At 40.1% G+C, this 21,041-nt stretch overlaps 3 protein-coding genes across 8 annotated transcripts in view; 2 read left to right on the forward strand and 1 right to left on the reverse strand.

Moving 5' to 3' along the window:
* The window catches only part of TIAM2 (TIAM Rac1 associated GEF 2), a 122,552-nt gene extending 118,279 nt beyond the window's left edge, over positions 1-4,273 (forward strand). For all 3 annotated transcript variants that reach the window (XM_083607927.1, XM_083607925.1, XM_083607926.1), the window contains 3 exons: positions 989-1,076; positions 1,541-1,695; positions 3,154-4,273. In XM_083607927.1, the coding sequence (XP_083464053.1) occupies positions 989-1,076; positions 1,541-1,695; positions 3,154-3,794 (884 nt within the window). In that variant the 3' untranslated portion in view covers positions 3,795-4,273. The remainder of the gene's footprint in view (positions 1-988; positions 1,077-1,540; positions 1,696-3,153) is intronic.
* The window catches only part of TFB1M (transcription factor B1, mitochondrial), a 37,421-nt gene continuing 16,398 nt past the window's right edge, over positions 19-21,041 (reverse strand). For all 4 annotated transcript variants that reach the window (XM_083608038.1, XM_083608037.1, XM_083608040.1 and 1 more), the window contains exons 7-8: positions 6,500-6,627; positions 19-4,662 (exon numbers count right to left, since the gene is read on the reverse strand). In XM_083608038.1, coding sequence (XP_083464164.1) covers positions 4,419-4,662; positions 6,500-6,627 — 372 coding nt within the window. In that variant the 3' untranslated portion in view covers positions 19-4,418. The remainder of the gene's footprint in view (positions 4,663-6,499; positions 6,628-21,041) is intronic.
* On the forward strand, positions 12,245-19,419 carry CLDN20 (claudin 20). The gene is made up of 3 exons (XM_083608043.1): positions 12,245-12,904; positions 13,429-13,505; positions 17,597-19,419. Exon 3 carries the CDS (start codon positions 17,685-17,687, stop codon positions 18,345-18,347), a length of 663 nt encoding a protein of 220 aa, XP_083464169.1. The 5' UTR covers positions 12,245-12,904; positions 13,429-13,505; positions 17,597-17,684; the 3' UTR covers positions 18,348-19,419.

Below are 21,041 nucleotides of genomic sequence, written 5' to 3' on the forward strand. Positions count from 1 at the left end.
ATACATTTTTATTAAACATTTTTATTGTTTTTTTATGTTTGTCACCAATGAATGTGTTCAGTACTTTTATTACTTCAAATCTTAACATAAGGAGTAAAGCTAAACAACAGAAGAAAATGGCCACATTGAACCAATGATATGTAAACTATGGTTCATGTTTTCCAAACAAGACAATATATTAAGGCTTCATAGCCTGCTGTTTGGAACTAACAATAGTTTCCTAATTCAGACAAAATAGGAACCTGTCATTAACTGTGGTTTGTTCCCTGCTGATGTGACGGCAAAAGTAATGTTGATGCAGGAGGGTGGTTTATAACTTGGCCTTAGCTAGAGATTTTGTTGTTGCTATGGTTGATCAAGGAGTGCATCCATCGCAACCTTTTAGAATATAGATTGAAGGACACTTGTGAAAGAATTCAGTGTTTATTATAGTTGTCAATAATGTAGTGCCTATTTACATCAGGCAGCATGTTTAACATGATTTGCCAAGTATCTTGCTATTTACCAATTAAAAAATGAATTTCTTCAGTAACTGTGAATCTGAGATTAAGATTTTTTAATCCAGTAAAAGATAAATGACAAAAAGCTGTCCTGTGTTGGGTGATGAACTTACTTTGCTGTTAAGCAAACAGTGTAGGTAGAGTCTCTAATGCGATGTTGGATACAGTTAATGACACAACTGCAAATAAGGGGGAAACCTGATTTTTCTTCCCAATAATCCATATCGATAGTGTATGTCATGGTAGGGCTGCACAGCTTACCTGCTGCATACCAGCATACAGAGGGAGAGTGATAGCATCGGTGGTGGGGAAAAAACATAAATTGCTAGAATATAAAACACAATAGTAATAGGCGAGGGGCACTATGTCTTGAAGGATCTTAAAGCTTTCCCTGTGGTCTCATAAGTCTTTCCATGAAAATTGTTTGGCAACAGACTTGTAGACATCATGAAATATTTACAATAACATGTCTTTCTTTCCACATGCAGGAACAGAAAACAATTGCATTTGGGAATTGATTCATACCAAGTCAGAATTGGAAGGAAGACCTGAAACAACCTTCCAGCTATGTAGCAGGTACAATCGCGGATTCACTTTCCCCTTCAAATAGTCTTTCCTCCTTTCATTCCCACCCTACATAACAGCTTCTATATAATATGCATAATTTGGGCCATTAGATATCCTTTGGAATTAATCACAGCATACTTACTTGTTTAACGGCAGCTGTATGTACACTTCCCAAGAAACCTCAGGTGAAAGATATTTTATGTTGTTGCTCATGCAGCAAGGCCAATCATCTCCCTATGGATATGCTCTGCCAACTCCGCTCTCAAAAGCTCTAGAACTGAACTGTGTAGGCACAGAACTTTATGCAGATCCCATGAGGAATCGCACATTCATGCTGATTCTCCAGCCTCTTAACTGTTCCATCTGTGAACAATTAAGGTTTCCAAATTGCTCCTTCAAATTACAAAGACAAAAACAAATCATATGTGTTTGTATTATCTGAAACCTAACTACACTTTTCTTGAATTTTGCAGTGATTGTGAAAGCAAGACCAATATAGTCAAAGTGATTCGTTCAATTCTAAGAGAAAACTTAAGGCGTCAAATAAAGTGTGACTCACCATTGGAGAAAACATGTAAAAGCCGCCTAGTTCTGCATAAAAATCGAATTCCTGTCTCAGCAAAATTGGGTAAGAATGTATTTTTTGTCAAAATTTAAACTCCTACTAGTTTGTAGTAATACTATCCAAGCATGTTCAAACACTTATCTGTAGTATTGCTGGAGAGGAAACAAAGATTACAGTAACTAAACTTATTCTGTTTGTACTGCACTTTGTTGAAAATTACTAGTTGTGCAACTGTATATTTAGTAGGCGTTATTGCATCATCTTGCAGTTGAAAAGGTAGGAAGAACTAAAATTTTGCAAAGCACAGAAATTGATGTTTTTAAATACCTGTCTGATTCTAGGTTGGTTTGGGGTTGTTGTTTTTGCTTTTGAGACATAAATTTAATAGTAAAAAAACGTGTACAAGCGTGGGAGTCAGTTGTGTTGGATTATAAGGGGGGAGGGGGAGAGCCAGAATCCGCCTTAGAACCACCACCTTACTAGGTCAACTGAAATGTCACAAAACAGCATGCAAGCTTTCAAGTGTTCCCGAACATTTAATCAGACCGGATAGTAATTTGGGTTATTTATTTATTTAATGTTTATATACCACTTAATCATAAAAATATATCACAGTGGTTTACAACAATATAAAAACTTTCTTACGTATCTTTAGGCACCAGGCAAAAACATTTCTCTTCTCCCAGGCCTTTTGCTAATTAAAAAATATATGGCCTTTTAAAACTTTGGGAGGGTATGCTTTTATTTGTTACTACGGTATGTGTTTTTATATTGTAAACTGTCCTGTGATCCTCAGATAAAAGATGGTATAGAAATTGTAATAATACACATCAACTTTGTGATTAACAAAGTAGGATATTCTTCCACACACAAAGTCTGAGCAACCTTCAAAATAGAAGTATTTCCTCTACACTGACTGCTTGAAATTACTTTCTCATAAACTTACTTAGCCTTTGACTGAAGAGCTGAGACTGCCATAGAGGCTTATCCTCAGAGCAGTTGAGGAAAGGTTGAAGCATAGCACAGGAATGAGCGGTTCCTTATCTTTGACATAATGCATAAGCAGAACTTGTTCACTTCCGCAGCTTCATGCAAAGATCCTTACTCAGCACTTGAACCTTACAAACTTGTCTTTGTAGGAGTTGTTTTTCGGGGGGGTAGGGGGAATAGTGTTAGTCTATTTTACTGACAGGTTTCCACAGTGACTAGGCAGGAAGCACTGAACCCTGTTCCTTCCTAGTGCTACTAAGAGGCAGCTTAACGTTGCCATTTTTACAGTCAGTCCACATGGAGTTTGCCTTTGTGGGCTCCTAGATAAATCAGCCAATCTAAGTTCAGAGTTTTTGTTTGTTTGAAGAAAGCCACACTTCACAACTTCAAATATCTCCCCCGTGATATAACGAAAGTAGTTTAAAATGTCACCTCATACTGAAACGTAATTGTAACACTATATAACGCTTATTGTTATGCTTGCCAGAGTTGTTGAGTATAGGAATTTAGCATGTGTTTTTATCCTGGCAGCTTCCTCAAGATCATTAAAGTTAATGAAGAACTCTCCCAGTAATGAATGGAACACTGAAGCAGGCAAAGTAAATGAATTGGATTCTGATGAATGCAGCCTGAGTAGCAGTACTCCAAGTAGCAGTTGCCATACCACCGATAGCATCCTGGAATCTAAAAATTTGTCCCCCGTGAAACATCTCCAAAACTCTGCATCAGATTTTTCAAACAGTCCTGTCAAAGAATCTGACATTTTAAGTGATGACGAGGATGACTACCAGCAGATTCTAAAGAAAGGCAGTCCCACAAAAGACATAGAAATTCAGTTCCAGCGGCTGAAGATTTCTGAGAACCCTAGTGATGATACAGAGGATAAGTATTCTTCTGAGAGTGAGTATGGAGAAGGGCGGAGGGTGGGTGATCACCCTAAACTAGTCAGGGCGCACTTTTGCCCTATTAAACGGAAAGTGAACAGCACAAGACGCGACAAAGGAACATTACTGGGCATGCAGGAACGGCACCAGTCTCTTGATAGCCATCCAGATGCTGCAAGTTTTGACCTGAACTCTATTTTAGAAAGAGAATTTAGTGTACAAAGTTTAACTTCAGTGGTTAATGAGGACTGCTTTTATGAAACAGTAGACAGGCATGGAAAGTCCTAGCTGCCTGATTCCAGCATCGCCACATACAGATTTACATACTTTAAAAAGGGGTGATTATTGTAACTTGAGAAACTATTCAGTTTAATGCACTACTGTGTTTTCCACAGAAGTAGTTGTAAAGGCTTAAGTTATTTTAATTTATTGTGGAACAGAAATTTAGATTGAGCTGTTTACGATTCAGGGCAGAGTAATCTCATTTAAATAAAAGTAAGAGATGTTTTTAAATTTTTGAAAAGGGAATGAACTCTTGTCAATACCTATGTTCTTTTGAGAAAGTTCAAGCAACTTTAATTCGGGGCATTTAAAGCAAAAACTATTTTTAAATTCATCTTAGAAAAATTAAAGTCCTGCACTAAGTTGCACTAAGATGTTCATACTTGATTTTTATATATATATGTAAATATAAAAAGCCTGTACTGTAATCTTATTGTATTTTTCATTTTTCTCTACAAGCTTGTACAGTAAAATGCTAAATGCAATTGGTGTGCTTTGTTTTTTATACTGTTCTCTCTTCAATGAATTTCACATACCTTAGTTCAAAAAGACTTAACATTCCAAATTAGAATGTATTTCATTCCACTCGACAGAAACACACATCGCCGCTGGTTTCTTTTCTAGAATGAGCTAGATCACATCATCCTCAGTCTTGCAAAATCTGCTCCTCTTCCTGTTTCGCTTCTCTGTCAATTCATCCCTATAGTTATATGTAAAAAGTTTTGGGTCTTCATCACACATTTTTCTATAGACATCACAAAGGCTTTTAAAATGAAACATGGAAAGTTGAGTCGGGCGCAGAATTGGATCAACATCTGCCAGCTTGAGTAGCTGTTCTGCTTTTTCTAAACGTTCAGCTTCTGGAAATAAGACCCTGAAAGAAAATAGTAGAGATAATCCAAGTGAGTTTGTTAAACGGGGTCTCTTCCTTTATTCAGGTTTTTTAACCATCAGAAACAGTGACCCGCTTCAATAAAATTACCTTACTAATCCATGCTAAGAATAGTTGCCTGCACTAGGTGCAGTTACCCCACATTGTTGGTCTACCACACCACACCCCAATGGAACCATCTTATGCTGCTCAATCTCCTGTACTCTGCCCCCTCACTCAGTGGTTGGCTTTCCTTATCCAAATTTCTGCCTTCTCTGCACATCACTTAGAAATTTTACTTTCTCTTCCCGAACACTGCCATTCTCTATGGAAAGCTTTAGTTCTAAAATGAAAAGCCACAGAGCTCAAGCTTGCATTGACATCCTAACCATAAACCAAAGATGTCTTTATTTTGTCTTACAAGTCAACATGGAAACAGCAGCACTAAAGTATCACAAGTTTAGTTTTCAGCAAGCAGCAGATCAGTTCACTTTAAAAGTCAGGCCACACTGTTAAAATTTCTACCATAATGAAAATTCCCCCTCCCAGTTCCTTAAGGAGGGGTGCTGCCACAAAGAAAGCCTCACCCTTTATCCCAATCAAGTTTCAGATAATAAACAGGCACCAAGGCCTCATCTGCTGATTGTAGGGCATAGAGGTGCGGTGACAAGATGGGGTTGTGTCCTGGCATTTAAAGCAAGGTTGGGGAGCCAGTGGCAATCCATATATTCTTGCACTCCAATGCCCATCATCCCCAGCCAATCCAAATTGCAGCCCAGCAGCAGGTTCCATACGCTTGCATTAAAAGAGAGTGGCTTGCATGCTCTGATTGCTGTAAACCTTTTCATCACAACTATGGCCACTACTTGTCAGCGGGCGTTAACTGTTTGGTGCTCATTTTTGCTTGGTCTGGATTGTGAAGTAGATGCTAGTTAGTAGAAAGGAACTAGGCCTGGATAATTTCTCTCTCTCTTTGTAGGCCTATAGAGTGGCATGGGCAGTGAGTGAGTGAGTGAGTGAGTGAGTGTGTGTGTGTGTGTGTGATTGTCACTGTTTATTCTCAGACACATATCTGAAGACACTCATTTACTTTGTTTCATGTTCCCTTACCCAATAATAAATTCCCTTACCCAATAATAAAATTTGTTTATTTATTTAAAAGGTAAACACACATATATTTTACCCTCAAAATAATTGAGATTTATATCCACTTGTGATCCACTGGTCATGAAAAGCTCACTGATTCAGTGGGGAAGCCATGATCACACACCTGATATCTGACGTAACATGGGATGACAAGCAGGGTCTGTAACAGTGGGACTTCAAAGGAATGATCAGGAGCTTAAGATGAACTCGCGACTGGGTGCATACCTTGCTCCAGCAAAGGAACAACCAGCCTTCAATGGAAACTGGAGGTTTAAGGAGCAGCATGGAAGGGAGAAGACCTCCTTCAGTAAAGTGAGAAGTTAATACCAAAGGACTCTCAAACAGCCCAGCATTGTGCTTTGAATTTCCCACAATCGGGGCTGCAAAGCACAACATCACTTGACCTCACTAGGACATCAAGTGGTTGATAGGTGGGTGGCCCCAGCTGCATGTTACATTTGGCCCACTTATGGCTGGGGAGATAAGGATCTGGCCCAAGGAGGAGAAAATGGTTCCCAACTCCTCCTATAGAAAATACAAGATGCAAGAGCTCTTTCTGAGGAATTTGGTCTATGCTGGCTATTTCTCTCACACACCATGCTGACTGCTGTCACCAGCTAAAGATTCCCATGTGTGAAATTACTTTGCATAGCCATTGTATTAAGAATACCATTTTGAAGAAAAGATCTCTTACCGTACACTTTGATGACAATATTTCCTTCTGAACTGAAACACAGTTCGGACAACTTTCTCCACCAGCTTAAATGGCTGTTCTATTTTTGGTTGCACCAACGGGGTAAAATGAACGACAGTCACATCCACCTGTGAACAAAATAAAAACAATGGATCTAAGAAAGTATATGAGCCTAATGAAAAGTTACAGTACAAATAATAAACATTTGAAAAAGTTGTTAGCCCAATTAAACTGCCAAATAACAAGACAAAATGGTTATCATTCTGAAAAATTCAAGCCGGGTGCCCACCCTAGTTCCTGTAGCAGGATGCAAATTATGATGTCAGGTAATTAGAAAGACACAATTAAGAGCTGCTGCTGAATGTACAGAATATCCTGTTGGCTATTTTGATTCCTTCTATAAGGGCTCTACACTGCAGTTTGGATTCAAAGTCCTGTAAGGAAAAACCTGGAATAATTGCATTTACCTTGAACAAATCTACCCCAAATTCACATCAACATAGAAACTAGTAATTGCCAAAGTCATCCTCCTACTACAATAGTCATGGATGATGGGAGCTGCATTCCAGCAACTTCTGCAGAGTATCACCTTGGCTACCCCTGTCCTATTTTCATATATGGTGACAGTTCATGGATAGGCATTCTTAGGAAACTCACACTGGTCCCCTTTCACAGGTAAAGCAAAATGTTTATGAGCACTTTTGCCCCTCAAACTACACTTTGTGAAGGAGCCTTGTAAGATCAGTCCTGAAAGACAATACAGTTTCTGTGTGTATCTTTGGAAGATTCTATGGTACCAAAACAAAGTTTTTGACTTGGAACCAAAACAAACAATGACTTGTGTGAATAATTGTGTAATCAATAGCAGGATATGTCTTGCAATGCAGTACCACAAATGATTCATTGGTTATGTTGCAGTAGGTGAAACCCTATGAATAAGGGCAATACAGGAGATAGCAGTTAAGAATTCTACTGGCTTTTAAAAGGAGCATGTGCAAAAATATTGCATGAGAAGAACAACTCTGGACTTGGAGGTTCTTGTCCCCACACAGCCCTCTTCCACTAGGTCAGAAACAGTCATTCCATGAGCAAAGGACTTCCCACTTGCAGAAGTGGAATCCCATATAAAAGGATGTGTATAAAAAATGGAAAAGGGGGGAAACCACCAAAGAGGAATTCAAACAAATAGCCAGCACGTGTAGACACAAAGTCAGAAAAGCTAAAGCACAGAATGAACTCAGGCTTGCTAGAGAGGTTAAAAGCAGCAAAAAAGGCTTTTATGGGTATGTTCGTAGCAAAAGGAAGAACAAAGAAACAGTGGGGTCACTCAGAGGAGAAGATGGTGAAATGCAAACAGGGGACACAGAAAGGGCTGAACTCCTCAATGCCTTCTTTGCCTCAGTCTTCTCCGATAAAGAAAACAATGCCCGACCTGAAGAATCTGGAGGAAATGATTCAGCAGAGGAAACACAGCCCAGAATAACTAAGGAGATAGTACAAGAATACTTGGCTAGTCTAGATGTATTCAAGTCCCCAGGGCCAGATGAACTGCATCCAAGAGTATTAAAAGAACTGGCAGATGTGATCTCAGAACCACTAGCAGTCATCATTGAGAATTCCTGGAGAACAGGCGAAGTCCCGGCAGACTGGAGGAGGGCAAATGTTGTCCCTATTTTCAAAAAGGGGAAAAGAGAGGACCCAAATAATTACCGCCCAGTCAGTCTGACATCAATACCAGGGAAGATTCTGGAGCAGATCATTAAGCAAACGGTCTGTGAGCACCTAGAAAGGAATGCCGTGATCACCAATAGTCAGCATGGATTTCTGAAAAATAAGTCATGTCAGACTAACCTGATCTCGTTTTTTGACAGAATTACAAGCCTGGTAGATGAAGGGAACGCAGTGGATGTAGCCTACCTTGATTTCAGCAAGGCATTTGACAAGGTGCCCCATGATATTCTTGTAAAGAAGCTGGTAAAATGCAGTCTTGACTATGCAACTCAGTTGATTTGTAACTGGCTGACTGACCGAACCCAAAGGGTGCTCATCAATGGTTCCTCTTCATCCTGGAGAAGAGTGACTAGTGGGGTGCCACAGGGTTCTGTCTTGGGCCCGGTCTTATTCAACATCTTTATCAACGACTTGGATGATGGACTCAAGGGCATCCTGATCAAATTTGCAGATGACACCAAACTGGGAGGGGTGGCTAACACCCCAGAGGACAGGATCACACTTCAAAACGACCTTGACAGATTAGAGAACTGGGCCAAAACAAACAAGATGAATTTTAACAGGGAGAAAAGTAAAGTATTGCACTTGGGCAAAAAAAATGAGAGGCACAAATACAAGATGGGTGACACCTGGCTTGAGAGCATGTGAAAAGGATCTAGGAGTCTTGGTTGACCACAAACTTGACATGAGCCAACAGTGTGACGCGGCAGCTAAAAAAGCCAATGCAATTCTGGGCTGCATCAATAGGAGTATAGCATCTAGATCAAGGGAAGTAATAGTGCCACTGTATTCTGCTCTGGTCAGACCTCACCTGGAGTACTGTGTCCAGTTCTGGGCACCACAGTTCAAAAAGGACACTGACAAACTGGAACGTGTCCAGAGGAGGGCAACCAAAATGGTCAAAGGCCTGGAAACAATGCCTTATGAGAAACGGCTAAGGGAGCTGGGCATGTTTAGCCTGGAGAAGAGGAGGTTAAGGGGTGATATGATAGCCATGTTCAAATATATAAAAGGATGTCACATAGAGGAGGGAGAAAGGTTGTTTTCTGCTGCTCCAGAGAAGCGGACACGGAGCAATGGTTCCAAACTACAAGAAAGAAGATTCCACCTAAACATTAGGAAGAACTTCCTGACAGTAAGAGCTGTTCGACAAGTGGAATTTGCTGCCAAGGAGTGTGGTGGAGTCTCCTTCTTTGGAGGTCTTTAAGCAGAGGCTTGACAACCATATGTCAGGAGTGCTCTGATGGTGTTTCCTGCTTGGCAGGGGGTTAGACTCGATGGCCCTTGTGGTCTCTTCCAACTCTATGATTCTATGATTCTATATAAATAAATATTTTGGATAATATCATACAGGTTAGGTTCAAATTGAAACTAAGATATACAGAAATAAAGTACATTAGAATGTTTTCTTTCCATGGAAACACAAAGCAATTCTCATTACTTCATTATAGGCTTGGGCTCTTAGAATACTAGGAAAGCTGCTCTGTTACTATGGGAACAGTTATAGAAAATGCTGTTCCCTTCTGATTGGATGCTTTGAAATTACTAACATTATATCCTATTTCTTCGTTGTGCATACTAGCAGGCTGAATTTCAAAATCTAACAAGGTACACACAAGCATATTTTAAAACTGCTGATAATCATACCACCTTCACCTTATTTTGCAAATGTTTTTTGTAAAACAAAATTACAGCTAAGACAAAATACTAGCTCATCTCACTGAGGGGGACCTACGCCCCAGCCCCCAAACAATTCTGTCACTTCTGTTGCCAAAGCTTGTTTTGTTTTGCAAACACAAGCCTGGATTTTGTCCAGGGTGAAATCTACATACATATAAAAAGTGTTCTGGAAATGCATTTTTGAAAAAGCGTTTGTAAAAATACAGTGAATTTTCCATAAGGCTCATCATCACCATTTAGTGTCACACTGTATATTGCACTTAAAACACACTTAAAACATTTTATTTGCAGTTGTATAGCTAAGTCCCAGTACATTAAGAAAAAGGACTTCTGGATAAACAGATTGCCTTTTTGAATCCTTTTCTCAAACAACATGTAGCTATATACAGCGATAATGTAATAAAGAATGTAATAAATAAACATCTTAAAACTATATTATGTTAACTCCCTAGTTTTGCTCCTCCAACTTTACCATCCTTAGCTGCTGCCTCCGAGTGTCCTGCTCTTTTAAACTCCAGCCAGTCTACCTTGTTGCCCCTTCTATTGGAATTGTTTGCCCAAACAGAAACATCTACATTTATTTATTGGTTTTTTATTTTTAGTAAATGCACAATGCAAACTCGTAAAATGGCACCACCAATCTATATTATTCAGTCTACATTCTTTCCCACCTTTCAAGCAAAACTGAAGCCTGCGTTTTCGTCAAGGATAAGGATAAGTATATGCCTACAGGTATGTTTCGTTACCCTTGCTTCTCCCATATGTCTCTTGCCATTTAGAAAGTTTTATATTACAGTATAGACTTTTCAGAGCAGATACCTGCTTCATTTGTTATGGAAAATTCTGTAAATGCCATACAAGGTCAGTGCTAAAACTATATGGCCTAGGCCCAGTGTACCTGAAGGAGCGTCTCCACCCCCATTGTTCAGCCCGGACACTGAGATCCAGCGCCGAGGGCCTTCTGGTGGTTCCCTCATTGCGAGAAGTGAAGTTAAAGGGAACCAGGCAGAGGCCTTCTCGGTAGTGATGCCTGCCCTGTGGAACACCCTCCCACCAGATATCAAAGGAAAAACAGCTACCAGACTTTTAGGAGACATCTGAAGAGAGCCCTGTTTAGGGAAGCTTTTAATATATGAAGGACTATTGTATTTTAATATTTTGTTGGAAGCCACCCAGAGTGGCTGGGGAAACCCAGCCAGATGGGTGGGGTCTAAATTAATAATAATAATAATAATAATAATAATAATTGAAATAGGTCAGTTAAAAAAAACTACCACACTAGCCTTTAGCTACAAGAACCCCTCTGAGCTCCTTAGAAGAAAAGTGGGATATAAATGTAGTAATAATAAAACTAAACAAAAGTTGGAGATTTCTGTCAACTTAGCCCTCTCCTAGACTAAGCAGCGTCACCATGACAGAAAAAAAAACTATGGAAAAAGAATACATAATGTCTTGTAGGCGCATTTTACCTGAGCCTGAGAAAGAACATGTACCTACCATTTGCTCAGGTTTAGTTCCCATGGATTTCAATGATATTTACTTGCTATTAAGCATGGCTAGAAATGCAGCTTAAACTAGTCTACAATTCACTATCTATATAAACCAGGATTGCTCATTAAAGAAATGCAATAAAACCCATTTATACAATAATCTGTCTGCTCTTGAAGCTTAAGTACTTATTGCAAGTTCACAAAATGAGTAAGGAAAAACAGCCAATGGAGTGCAGTGCTGCATGTTGTTCTGGGGGTTCTCCTAACCTTCTCAAGCAGATTGGGGGGGGGTGGACTTGCATTGTACTAGTGGGATTCATTGCACTGATTTCCACTACCACAACAACTCTGTTGAATCTCCCACTCGCAGAGTTTCAAAAACTGCTGGCCCATCATGGCCCTGGATACGTCTACCTAATTACCTGACCAGGGGAATAAAAAGAGAAATAATTATGATTTACCATCCCATCCCCTTGCTGCTTTACAGACATTCCTTTATTTGCAAAAAGGATGGAGCGTCTGTGGCCCTCCAGATTTGGTGGACCCCAACTTCCATTAGCATAGCCAATGGTCAGGGATGGTGGGAGTTGTAGTCCAGCAGCATCTTGTGGGTCACTTTCCCCAATTTAAAGGAATACTAGTCTAGCAACTTCATAAATGCGTTACAACCACATGTACTTTTGCTGTGCATTTCCACTGTCAGCCATGGAGTCCACTGAGTAGGCCATCCATTTCAATGCTTTAAACAAATTTAATGCCATTAAGTCAAATACATGTGCAGCCCAATGCTATGTTTACTCAGGTGTAAGTCCAACCGAGTTCAATTAGACTTACGCCCAATTAAGTGTTTCAATAGAATTGTAGTCCTCTCCAGACATGAAAAGCTTCCAAGTGTTTTCAAAGCGCATGAGACCACAGAAACAAACCCCTATCCTTATACTGGGCTGGAGAAGGGAAGGGGCTTATCCTGTTGCTGCAATGAGCTTCACTCCCAAGAAGCTTCACTCCCAAAGCTCAATCAGAGACCCTGTTGCAGCCCAGGGTCAACCATTACTAAGCCCAGACACAATCACCAGAGGCTGTAGAAATCAAATGTGAAACTGCATTACTGTGGTACGGATCAACTTTAAAAACTCAACATTAAAACTGTTCTAAGAGGAAAACATAGAACCCGTTATTTCCAAAACTAATGAAGCAAGGGATAAAATTATGTAGCTGTCAACTATCACATGCTACAAACTACTGCCTTTTCCTTTTCTACACACTGCGAAGAGTCAGACGACAATAGGGAGAACTCATATTTATCTTGCTGCACAATCAGCAGGTTTCCCTTCCCACTTTCTTTGCTTTATAGTCTCCCTCTTGCTGACTTGTCAGGATCTCCTCAACAGTGCTCTGTATTTAATCACAAAGCTTCATCAGCATTACTACTTTATTTTGCCTTCTGGTCTTTAGGGAAAGGTGACTAATTACAGAAAGAACTAGAAAAGGCTACTAGTAGCAGGTATGTAAAACTCAGCCATATACCTTTGTCAATTTAAATATATTTCTGCACCATAATTAATAGCAGGAATTATAAACTTATTGTGGAGTCTTGGGGTAGTGGTGGCTGTTTGCAATGTAAATTCTGATTTGCAGGTGCAGTTAAAGGTCATTCTGAAGTTTCCTTATAATTAAAGCAGCTTTTAAAATATAGGGTTGGGGGGGATAAAAGTTTATGTTTTTTGAAATACATATTGCTCTACATTTCTCCTGATTTCTAAACTACTGTCGAACATTCATCATAGGATCTAGAAATCATTGTATTTTTAGAATTAAGGGTTTGCATGTGTTTCCTCCATGATAGCTTTGCATGTGCTCCTTCAACAAAGTATTCCCCCCCCTTCAGTGCAGATTCATTAAACAAAGTAGTTCTTTATTCTCCAGTAGATGGTACTAAGACAGGGAATGGGCAGGACTGCTGTGGTCATAGCATCAGAGAGCTATTTTTGTTTAATAAAAAAAGCCCAATGCATTTTTTTAATGAAGAGAGATCTTTACACTCAAGAGAAGTTGTTTCTACGACTTATACTGCCGAGAAAGCATCCTGAATCTCCCATTTAGCAGTAAGTACTGAACTTCATTAGACTCTGTACATTACAGTTTATGGTGTTTAAAAATGTTCTAACCAAACATTGCAGTTTAATGTGCGTGTAATTTAGTCTGCTTCTAGCAGTTATTGGGATAAGCTACCATTCCTATTGTCATCAAGCTTGTTTTAATTTTTAAAGCTGCTGAAATGCAAAATCTGAAGCAAAGATGAATACTAAAAGAATGATGGGTAGACAGTGCCACGCAGGGATGGCTCCATTTCCCACCCTCGCAGCCTATGAAATGGATGTGGAGTAAACAGGGGCACCTGCTCTGTGGCAGATCCATGGGTTGGTTGGTAGCCTGCTGGTCCCACAGAAATATAGACCTAGTTAACAAGTCAATCTCTTTTGCTGAGCCAAGCAGCTCTTTAAAGATGCAGCAAACTTTCAAGCTATATAAAACTATATTGTGGAAAATTGAGGCTATGAGAGGGTAGAAAGGCTCTTGCATAAGTGTTTTAGGTTGGACTGTTTTAGAAGCAGATATATCTGTAAGCTGCCTTGAGTCCTGGTCTAAGAGAAAGGTGGCATAGAAATAAATGAATAACAATAACAACAACAACAACAACAACAACAACAACAACAACAACAACAGGACAGCTCTCCTGACCAACTTCTCTTACTGATGCCAACTTCTCTTACTAATTTCTCTTACTGATAAATTAATAAAGCAAAATTTCCTGAAGCTGTCAGAACCAATCAAGATTTTCTGCCATGGGAGCAGTTCCATAAACCGATCACTAACTGGGTGTCACACTTTTCAAAGACTACCAGAAGGGCAGGAAAGAATGTGTATCTCTGCACTGGTGGCAAATGGGGCAGATAACTAAATACAGTTTCTCTGCTGAAAGGGGGAGCGAGGGCATGGAAACAGAAAATTGTTCTGAGTAGCCCAGGTGATATTTGCTCCCCTTGGTTCATGACACAATCAAAAGATGCCAAGAGAACTTCACATCTGCCAGAAATTTCTTTTAATGTACCTTTTGAAAAAAGAAGTTAAATTTTGAATCACAGGGGACAGACAGTGACTCCCTTCTCTACACAAGTTGCCGTATAATGTGTGTGGTGGGTAGTGAAAAGGGTACTTTGGCTCATACAACAGAAGAGATGGCAATTAGGGTTTGTGGGGAACTGAGCAAGATTTGTTTAGAAAGCTTATTAAAGTGCTTCTTTAGCTATAAAATCATTATCCAGAAAACAAAATACTTATTAAAGGCAGACAACATCAATTATATAAAATATATGTATAAAACTAATCTAGTTTCTTTCTCTGGTCCAAGTAAAAGTTAAAATCAGCAGATGTCAGTCATAACAGATATCATACAAATGCCCCCCCCCAAAAAAACCAGGTGGGCAGACCCTTGTTCTAAGCTTGTTCTAAGCATAAGTGCACGCAATGCAGTATTTACAGAAAAGGTCAAAAGTTCTTTTTTCTTAAACCACTCTATTCTTCAAAATATCTACCTAAGCAGGTAAAAAAAAGGCTGTTTCAGCATAATGATGTTTACATGTTTTAAAGATGTTGGCAGCACATTTTGGATTCCAAGTCTTGTTATATACATGAGAAAAGCACAAGCTGAAGAATCCATTAATTACTGGATTCTGAATATGCTCAGGCTTGTATGTCAATTACATGCTGCTTTTCACAAGAGATGTTAGCTCATCTACCATTCAGTATAACCCCAGCCTTTCAAATTCAAATACATGTATTTTTTTTAAAAAAAAACCTAATCACACCAAGTCCTACTATTACTTCTATTATACAGGTTGGTTCCAAAGAGTACACACATATGCACTGAGTTAGACTACTGGCCCATGTGGGCCAGCATTGTCTGTTGCACCGGGTAGCACCCCGCCCCCTGAATACACTTTGTGCACTTTTCCACTGAACCCAAATGGTTTAAGAGGTACTGAACCCATGTCCATTTCAATGTGGCAGGAGATGGGATGTTTGCAGGTGGAGAGGACCTAAATGTAACACCTAGAGCAAAAATGTATTGGACTTCCCCAAGCCTTTCTGCTTTGACCTTCAAGTGGTTCACTGGTGAAGTCCTACCAAAATTAATGGACCTGCAATTTTATCCACCCTGTTACTACCGTAAGTGATACCACCCAACTGAAGTCACTGGCACTATTTAAAAGCTAAGAATGCCAGTAAGTGGTCTTATGAACAGCTAAATTAATTAGATGAGCTTGCATTCAATACTTTAGGATTAATAGTATAAAACTAATGACCTTTCTCTATAGTTAGAATGCTCAAACCTCCTCTCCTTCTAAATCCAATTCATTTGAATTGGAATTAAAAGTAATTATAACATTATTATTCTATAATTTTAATTATCATGGCTCTTTGTCCAACAAAATATATGAAACCTAGAGCTATATAAGAGTTTTCCATGTACCAAGCATCATTTTGACTGCAAGGAAATGATCCAGCTAATGTTAAGCACATTTAAGTGTTACTGATTTCAACGGCAGCATTGATTTCAGAGTTACCATGCAGCTGACCCTGCCATTTAAAACCAACGAAATTTAAATGTACTTAAATTTAGCTGAATCATTCTTTCAGTCTTTAGCAATAGCTTTATTTATTATTAGTTATTGTGCTATATCAGAGGTGGTTAGTTTGAATCAAGGGATAGGGTAAATTTAAGCTTCTAGTCCAGGTGTTGGCAACGTGCAGCCCACAAAGACCATTTTACCGGCCCACGTGCCGCCCAACTGAGCCGTCTGTGCTAAATCAGCATAGCGCGACGCCGGAAATGGCATCTGCGCACGTGCAGATACCAGAAATCGCTTCTGTGCATGTCCAGACGCTGAAAATCGCTTCTGTGCAGGCGTGATTTTCGGCATCTGGGCATGCACAGAAGCGATTTCTGGCGCCGCGGACATGTGCAGACACGATTTCCGGCATTGCACTGCGCCAGTCCAGCCCATGGACGATCTCTGTGGGAGTGACCTGGCCCATGGCCAGTAAACCTTGCCAACCCCTGTTCTAGTCCTTAGGAATTTCAAGCTCTATATGGCCAACACAGAAGTTTGAGCTTTGCTCTTCAGAAAATAGTAAGGAAACAGATTTTTTGTAAAACAACAACTTGGGACCAGTTTACCTGAAAGATTGCCTTAATTCATATATGTCTACTCAAACACTTTGTTATGAAGAACTGGCACTGTTACAGGGGCCACATAATACCTATTCTGCATTCGTAAGAAAGCAATCTTTTAGTGCTCAGCACCCACGCTTTAGAACCCCTTGCCTATTCACATCAGACAGGGGCCTTTACTGTGCTCTTTTTGATGCCTGCTGGAATCATTTTTGTTTAGATAAGCCTACTCAGATAGGCAGAAAGAACGTTGATGTGTGTTTTAATCTGTTTTTAGTTTACCACTGATTTATTTTAAAAAATAATTGTTTTAACTGCTTTTATTGATCATTTTATTCTTTTTGTAAACTGCTGAGGTTGGTTTTTTTTAAAAAAACAACGAAGTAGTGTACAAATTTTATGAGATAAATATATAAATAAAAGAGCACTCGCTGAACCATTAAAAACCATGTGAATGGGGAAAAGATTATACTGACCTAAATTTCCAAGGATTAAAATTTCCTATGGAAACTGGGAAGAAAGTATATACTTACAAGCCATTGCTTTAGTTAATTGTAGATTTGAATAGATACCTTATTCTACTTTTGTGCCACAGAAGCGAGATGGCCACTGAGGGCAATAATAGCTCAATTTTGTATTTCTGTGTTTTTTAGCATTTACATGATCCTAGTCTTGTGCCTTCAGTGTTTCAATTTGAGTTTTCTTGAAGTGGCAGAATATTGAAGGGTAGTTCCTTGTGCTCAGTCGCTCACACACTGTTCATTTATAATCATTTCTGTTCAAGTGCCCTGTGTACAGCTGCTCTGTGCTTTTGTAGCCTTCTCATCTGCTGCAGGGTCACGTTCAGTCATTCATTCAGATAGCAGTGATTTTAAATGCAAGTGTTCTAGTTTGCTCATTTCTCTTTCCTTTGCCCCTGCCACTTCCCCCCTTCCTCCCCCTTCTATCACATGCGGACAGCTATAGCCGTGGCTGGGGAGCCATCAGGCATACAAAGGTTTACAACAGGAGAGGAACAGGCAGACAAAAGGTGACAGCACATCTCATCATGGCATCAGCAGCTCTACAGTTCTTTGCTTTCATTCTAGCCTTGTTTGGCGTTTTCGGTGCAATTACAGCCACCTTGTTGCCCAACTGGAAGGTGAACGCAGACGTAGGTTCAAACATCATCACAGCCATAACTCAGATGCAAGGACTCTGGATGGACTGCACATGGTACAGCACCGGGATGTTTAGCTGCACTGTGAAATATTCAATCCTCTCCCTCCCTGTTTACATCCAGGCAGCACGGACCACCATGGTGTTGTCTTGCATCCTCTCCACTTTTGGAATCTGCATCGCCACGGTGGGGATGAAGTGCACTCGGCTGGGAGGAGACCATGACACCAAGAGCCACACTACATTTGCAGGAGGAGTCTTCTTCATCCTTGCAGGTATATTCGGCTTGATACCAACAGCCTGGTACACGAGAGAAATCATTTCAAATTTTCTGGACCCAACAGTCCCAGAAAGCAGTAAGCATGAACCAGGAGGAGCAGTTTACATTGGATTCATTTCAGCAGGACTTCTGCTCACTGCAGGTGCCATCTTTGGCACTTCCTGTTTTACAAAACAGCAAAGAACATGGATTTATCCCAACAAAACACAGCAACAGTTCCCAGCTGCCCAGCAAGAGAACAACACAGGCTACAACCTGAAGGATTATGTGTAAATACAGTTGCCGGTCTGTCACTCAAGGCTCCTGCTCAGTTGGGGGGGGGGGGAGTGCTTATTGTAGTTCTGGGTTTTTTAAAATATCGAAGAAAGTTTTTTGTTCTTGATGCAAGTGTCATAATTACATTCTGGTATGGTACGGGGGGGGGGTTTAAATCACTGCAGCAACCATTAATTTATGTTGATATTGCTTTGCAACTGAATTGTATTAGAAAAAACAAACAAAAAGAACGGTAAAAATGCGTGCTGTACAGGTTGTTGTTTTTTAGCATGTGAAAGTTAGATATCTGTAATGTGGCTTACTTAATTTCAACACAACTCTAATTTTAATTAGGATACCCGCCAAACCTACTCTGCCTTTATGTGAAACCCTATGTATTGTTTTTAAAATTGTAGCTTTCATTGTCAATACCCAACTACCATGGTAACTAAATTTCTTCATTTAAAAACAAACAAAGCCTCGTGTATTTGCATATCAGAGGCTGAAGACACTGCTTCAGTTGTTGCCAAAGCTGCCCCCTCATCTCCTGACCACCTGCAGCAGATTCCATTTTTATGTTTTTTTTAAAAAATGTCTACTTAGCAGTCTGCAGCTAATTGAAGGGTTAGACACAGCTCAGGACTAAGAAATGGGTGTATCAGCAGCAGCCTCTGTAACGAAAAGAAACTTAAACCCTCCGATTTCATGCTCCACTTTAAAAATATTTTTGTCTTCTCCTTGACTTCTGTATGTTATACCCAAGTCACTGCATGATTTAACTAACCAAAATGCATCTGTTCCCAATCTGTTCAGGGCTTCAGTGTGATTTTAACCTGTACATCATTTGGTTTCTTTAAATCCTTTATTTTATGCAAACTATTTACTATTGGATCAGAGTTACTGGCAATCTGCCACACAAAGAGTTCTTGCAGGTGATAGCAACTCAGTTTGCAATTACTTTGTCAGCATGATTCACTTGGTTAATTTGCCTTGATTCTCATAACCTTCTTTTTAACATGCTGAAATGATTATTAGTCACTGTGGGGAACCCCTCATTTCTATTCAGGAGGCGAGGCAGAGTTTGAATCCTTTGGTACCGTATTTTTCGCTCTATAACACACACCCGACCATAACACGGACGTAGTTTTTAGAGGAGGAAAACAAGAAAAAAAATATTCTAAACGAAACAGTGGATGTATGAGTTTTGTGGTTCATGCTGTGGCCACAGACATGTGATCTGACAGTGAGTTTGGAGTAGCCCAATGCAAAAATCCTGAGGATCCATGTGGATCCATGCTTTGTAACCACGTTTTTGTACCACTGCGGTCCCAGGCAACAGTGGGTGCGTGATTTTTTTGGTGCAAGATGTAGCCATGGACATGCTATGTGATCTGATGGTGAATTTGGGGTGACCCAGTGCAAAAATACTGAGGATCCATGTGGATCCGTGCTTTGTAACCACGTTTTAAGTGGGGAGGGAAGGAAAAGCACTCAAGGGACAAAGAGCACGCGTGGTGTGGAGGATGATGCTGCTAATAATGCAGAAGAGGAGTATTAAGAGAAGGCTCCTCTCCTCTCCCACTTTGCTCCTTTAAAGCAAGCAGGCTCTGCTTTTCTCCCTCCTCCCCGCTCATCCCCGGCTTAGCGAGCTGAAAAACTTTGCTGCTATGTAGCGAGCTGAGTGGGGAAGAGAGAGGGACAGAGAGCCTGCTTGCTTTAAAGGAACCAACCGGACAGGAGCCGCTTACACTTGTGTAAGCGGCTCCTCTCCTCTTCCACTTTGCTCCTTTAAAGAAGCAGGCTCTCTGTCCCTCTCTCCTCCCCACTCAGCGGCTCTTCTCCCGCTTTGCTGTTTCAAAGCGAGCCACGGAGGAGGGAAGGAAGGGGAACCATGGATTCTCTGCTCACGACTGCAGCAGATCCCCCCGCCACCCGTAGGCATTCCCTCCATAACACGCACAGACATTTCCCCTACTTTCTAGGAGGAAAAAAGTGAGTGTTATGGTGCAAAAAATACAGTATATAAGGGAAGGAATAGAAAAGAGACGTTTGGGCCATAACTTGGGACGCGTGTAAATTTGCATACACACAGATATTCTAGTGCAAATATAATGAGTTTACATTTCACTAAAGAATATGGCTTGGCCTCTTGTAAAAGATGAGTAAGATTATTAGTTCCATATTAGTTTTAATTTTTCTACCCATCTTTCAAATATTAGCTCTGAGTTGGAGATGTGAACAGCTCTTCATAGAAAAGGTACAGGAAAAGGGCACCAAAATGAAAAGGGAGCTGAAGTAATTCCCATAATAAGAAATGTTGCAACATTTGGGTCTTCTTAATTTACAAAAAAGGTGAGTAAGAGGGGACATGCTAGAGGTGTATAAAATAATGTCTGGTGTGAAGAGAGATGTTTTCTTGCTCTTTCATACTACTAGCTACTAGCCAGGTTCATTGAATAAGGCTGAAAGGTGGGAGATTCAAGACAGGAACTGTTCACGCACTGCATAGTTAAACTGTGGAATTCACCATCACAAGATGTGGTGATGGCAACAAAGTTAGACGGCTTTAAAAGGTGATTAGACAAATTCACAGAAGATAGGGCTATTAATGACTACTAGCAAAGATGGCTATAGGCCACCTTCAGGATCAGAGGCAGCATGCCTCAGTTGTTTGCAAACAACAATAGGGAAGGGTCTATTGCCCTAGTGTCC

This window comes from Podarcis filfolensis (genome assembly GCF_964270895.1).
Source record: "Podarcis filfolensis genome assembly, chromosome: 3".
NCBI lineage: Eukaryota > Metazoa > Chordata > Lepidosauria > Squamata > Lacertidae > Podarcis > Podarcis filfolensis.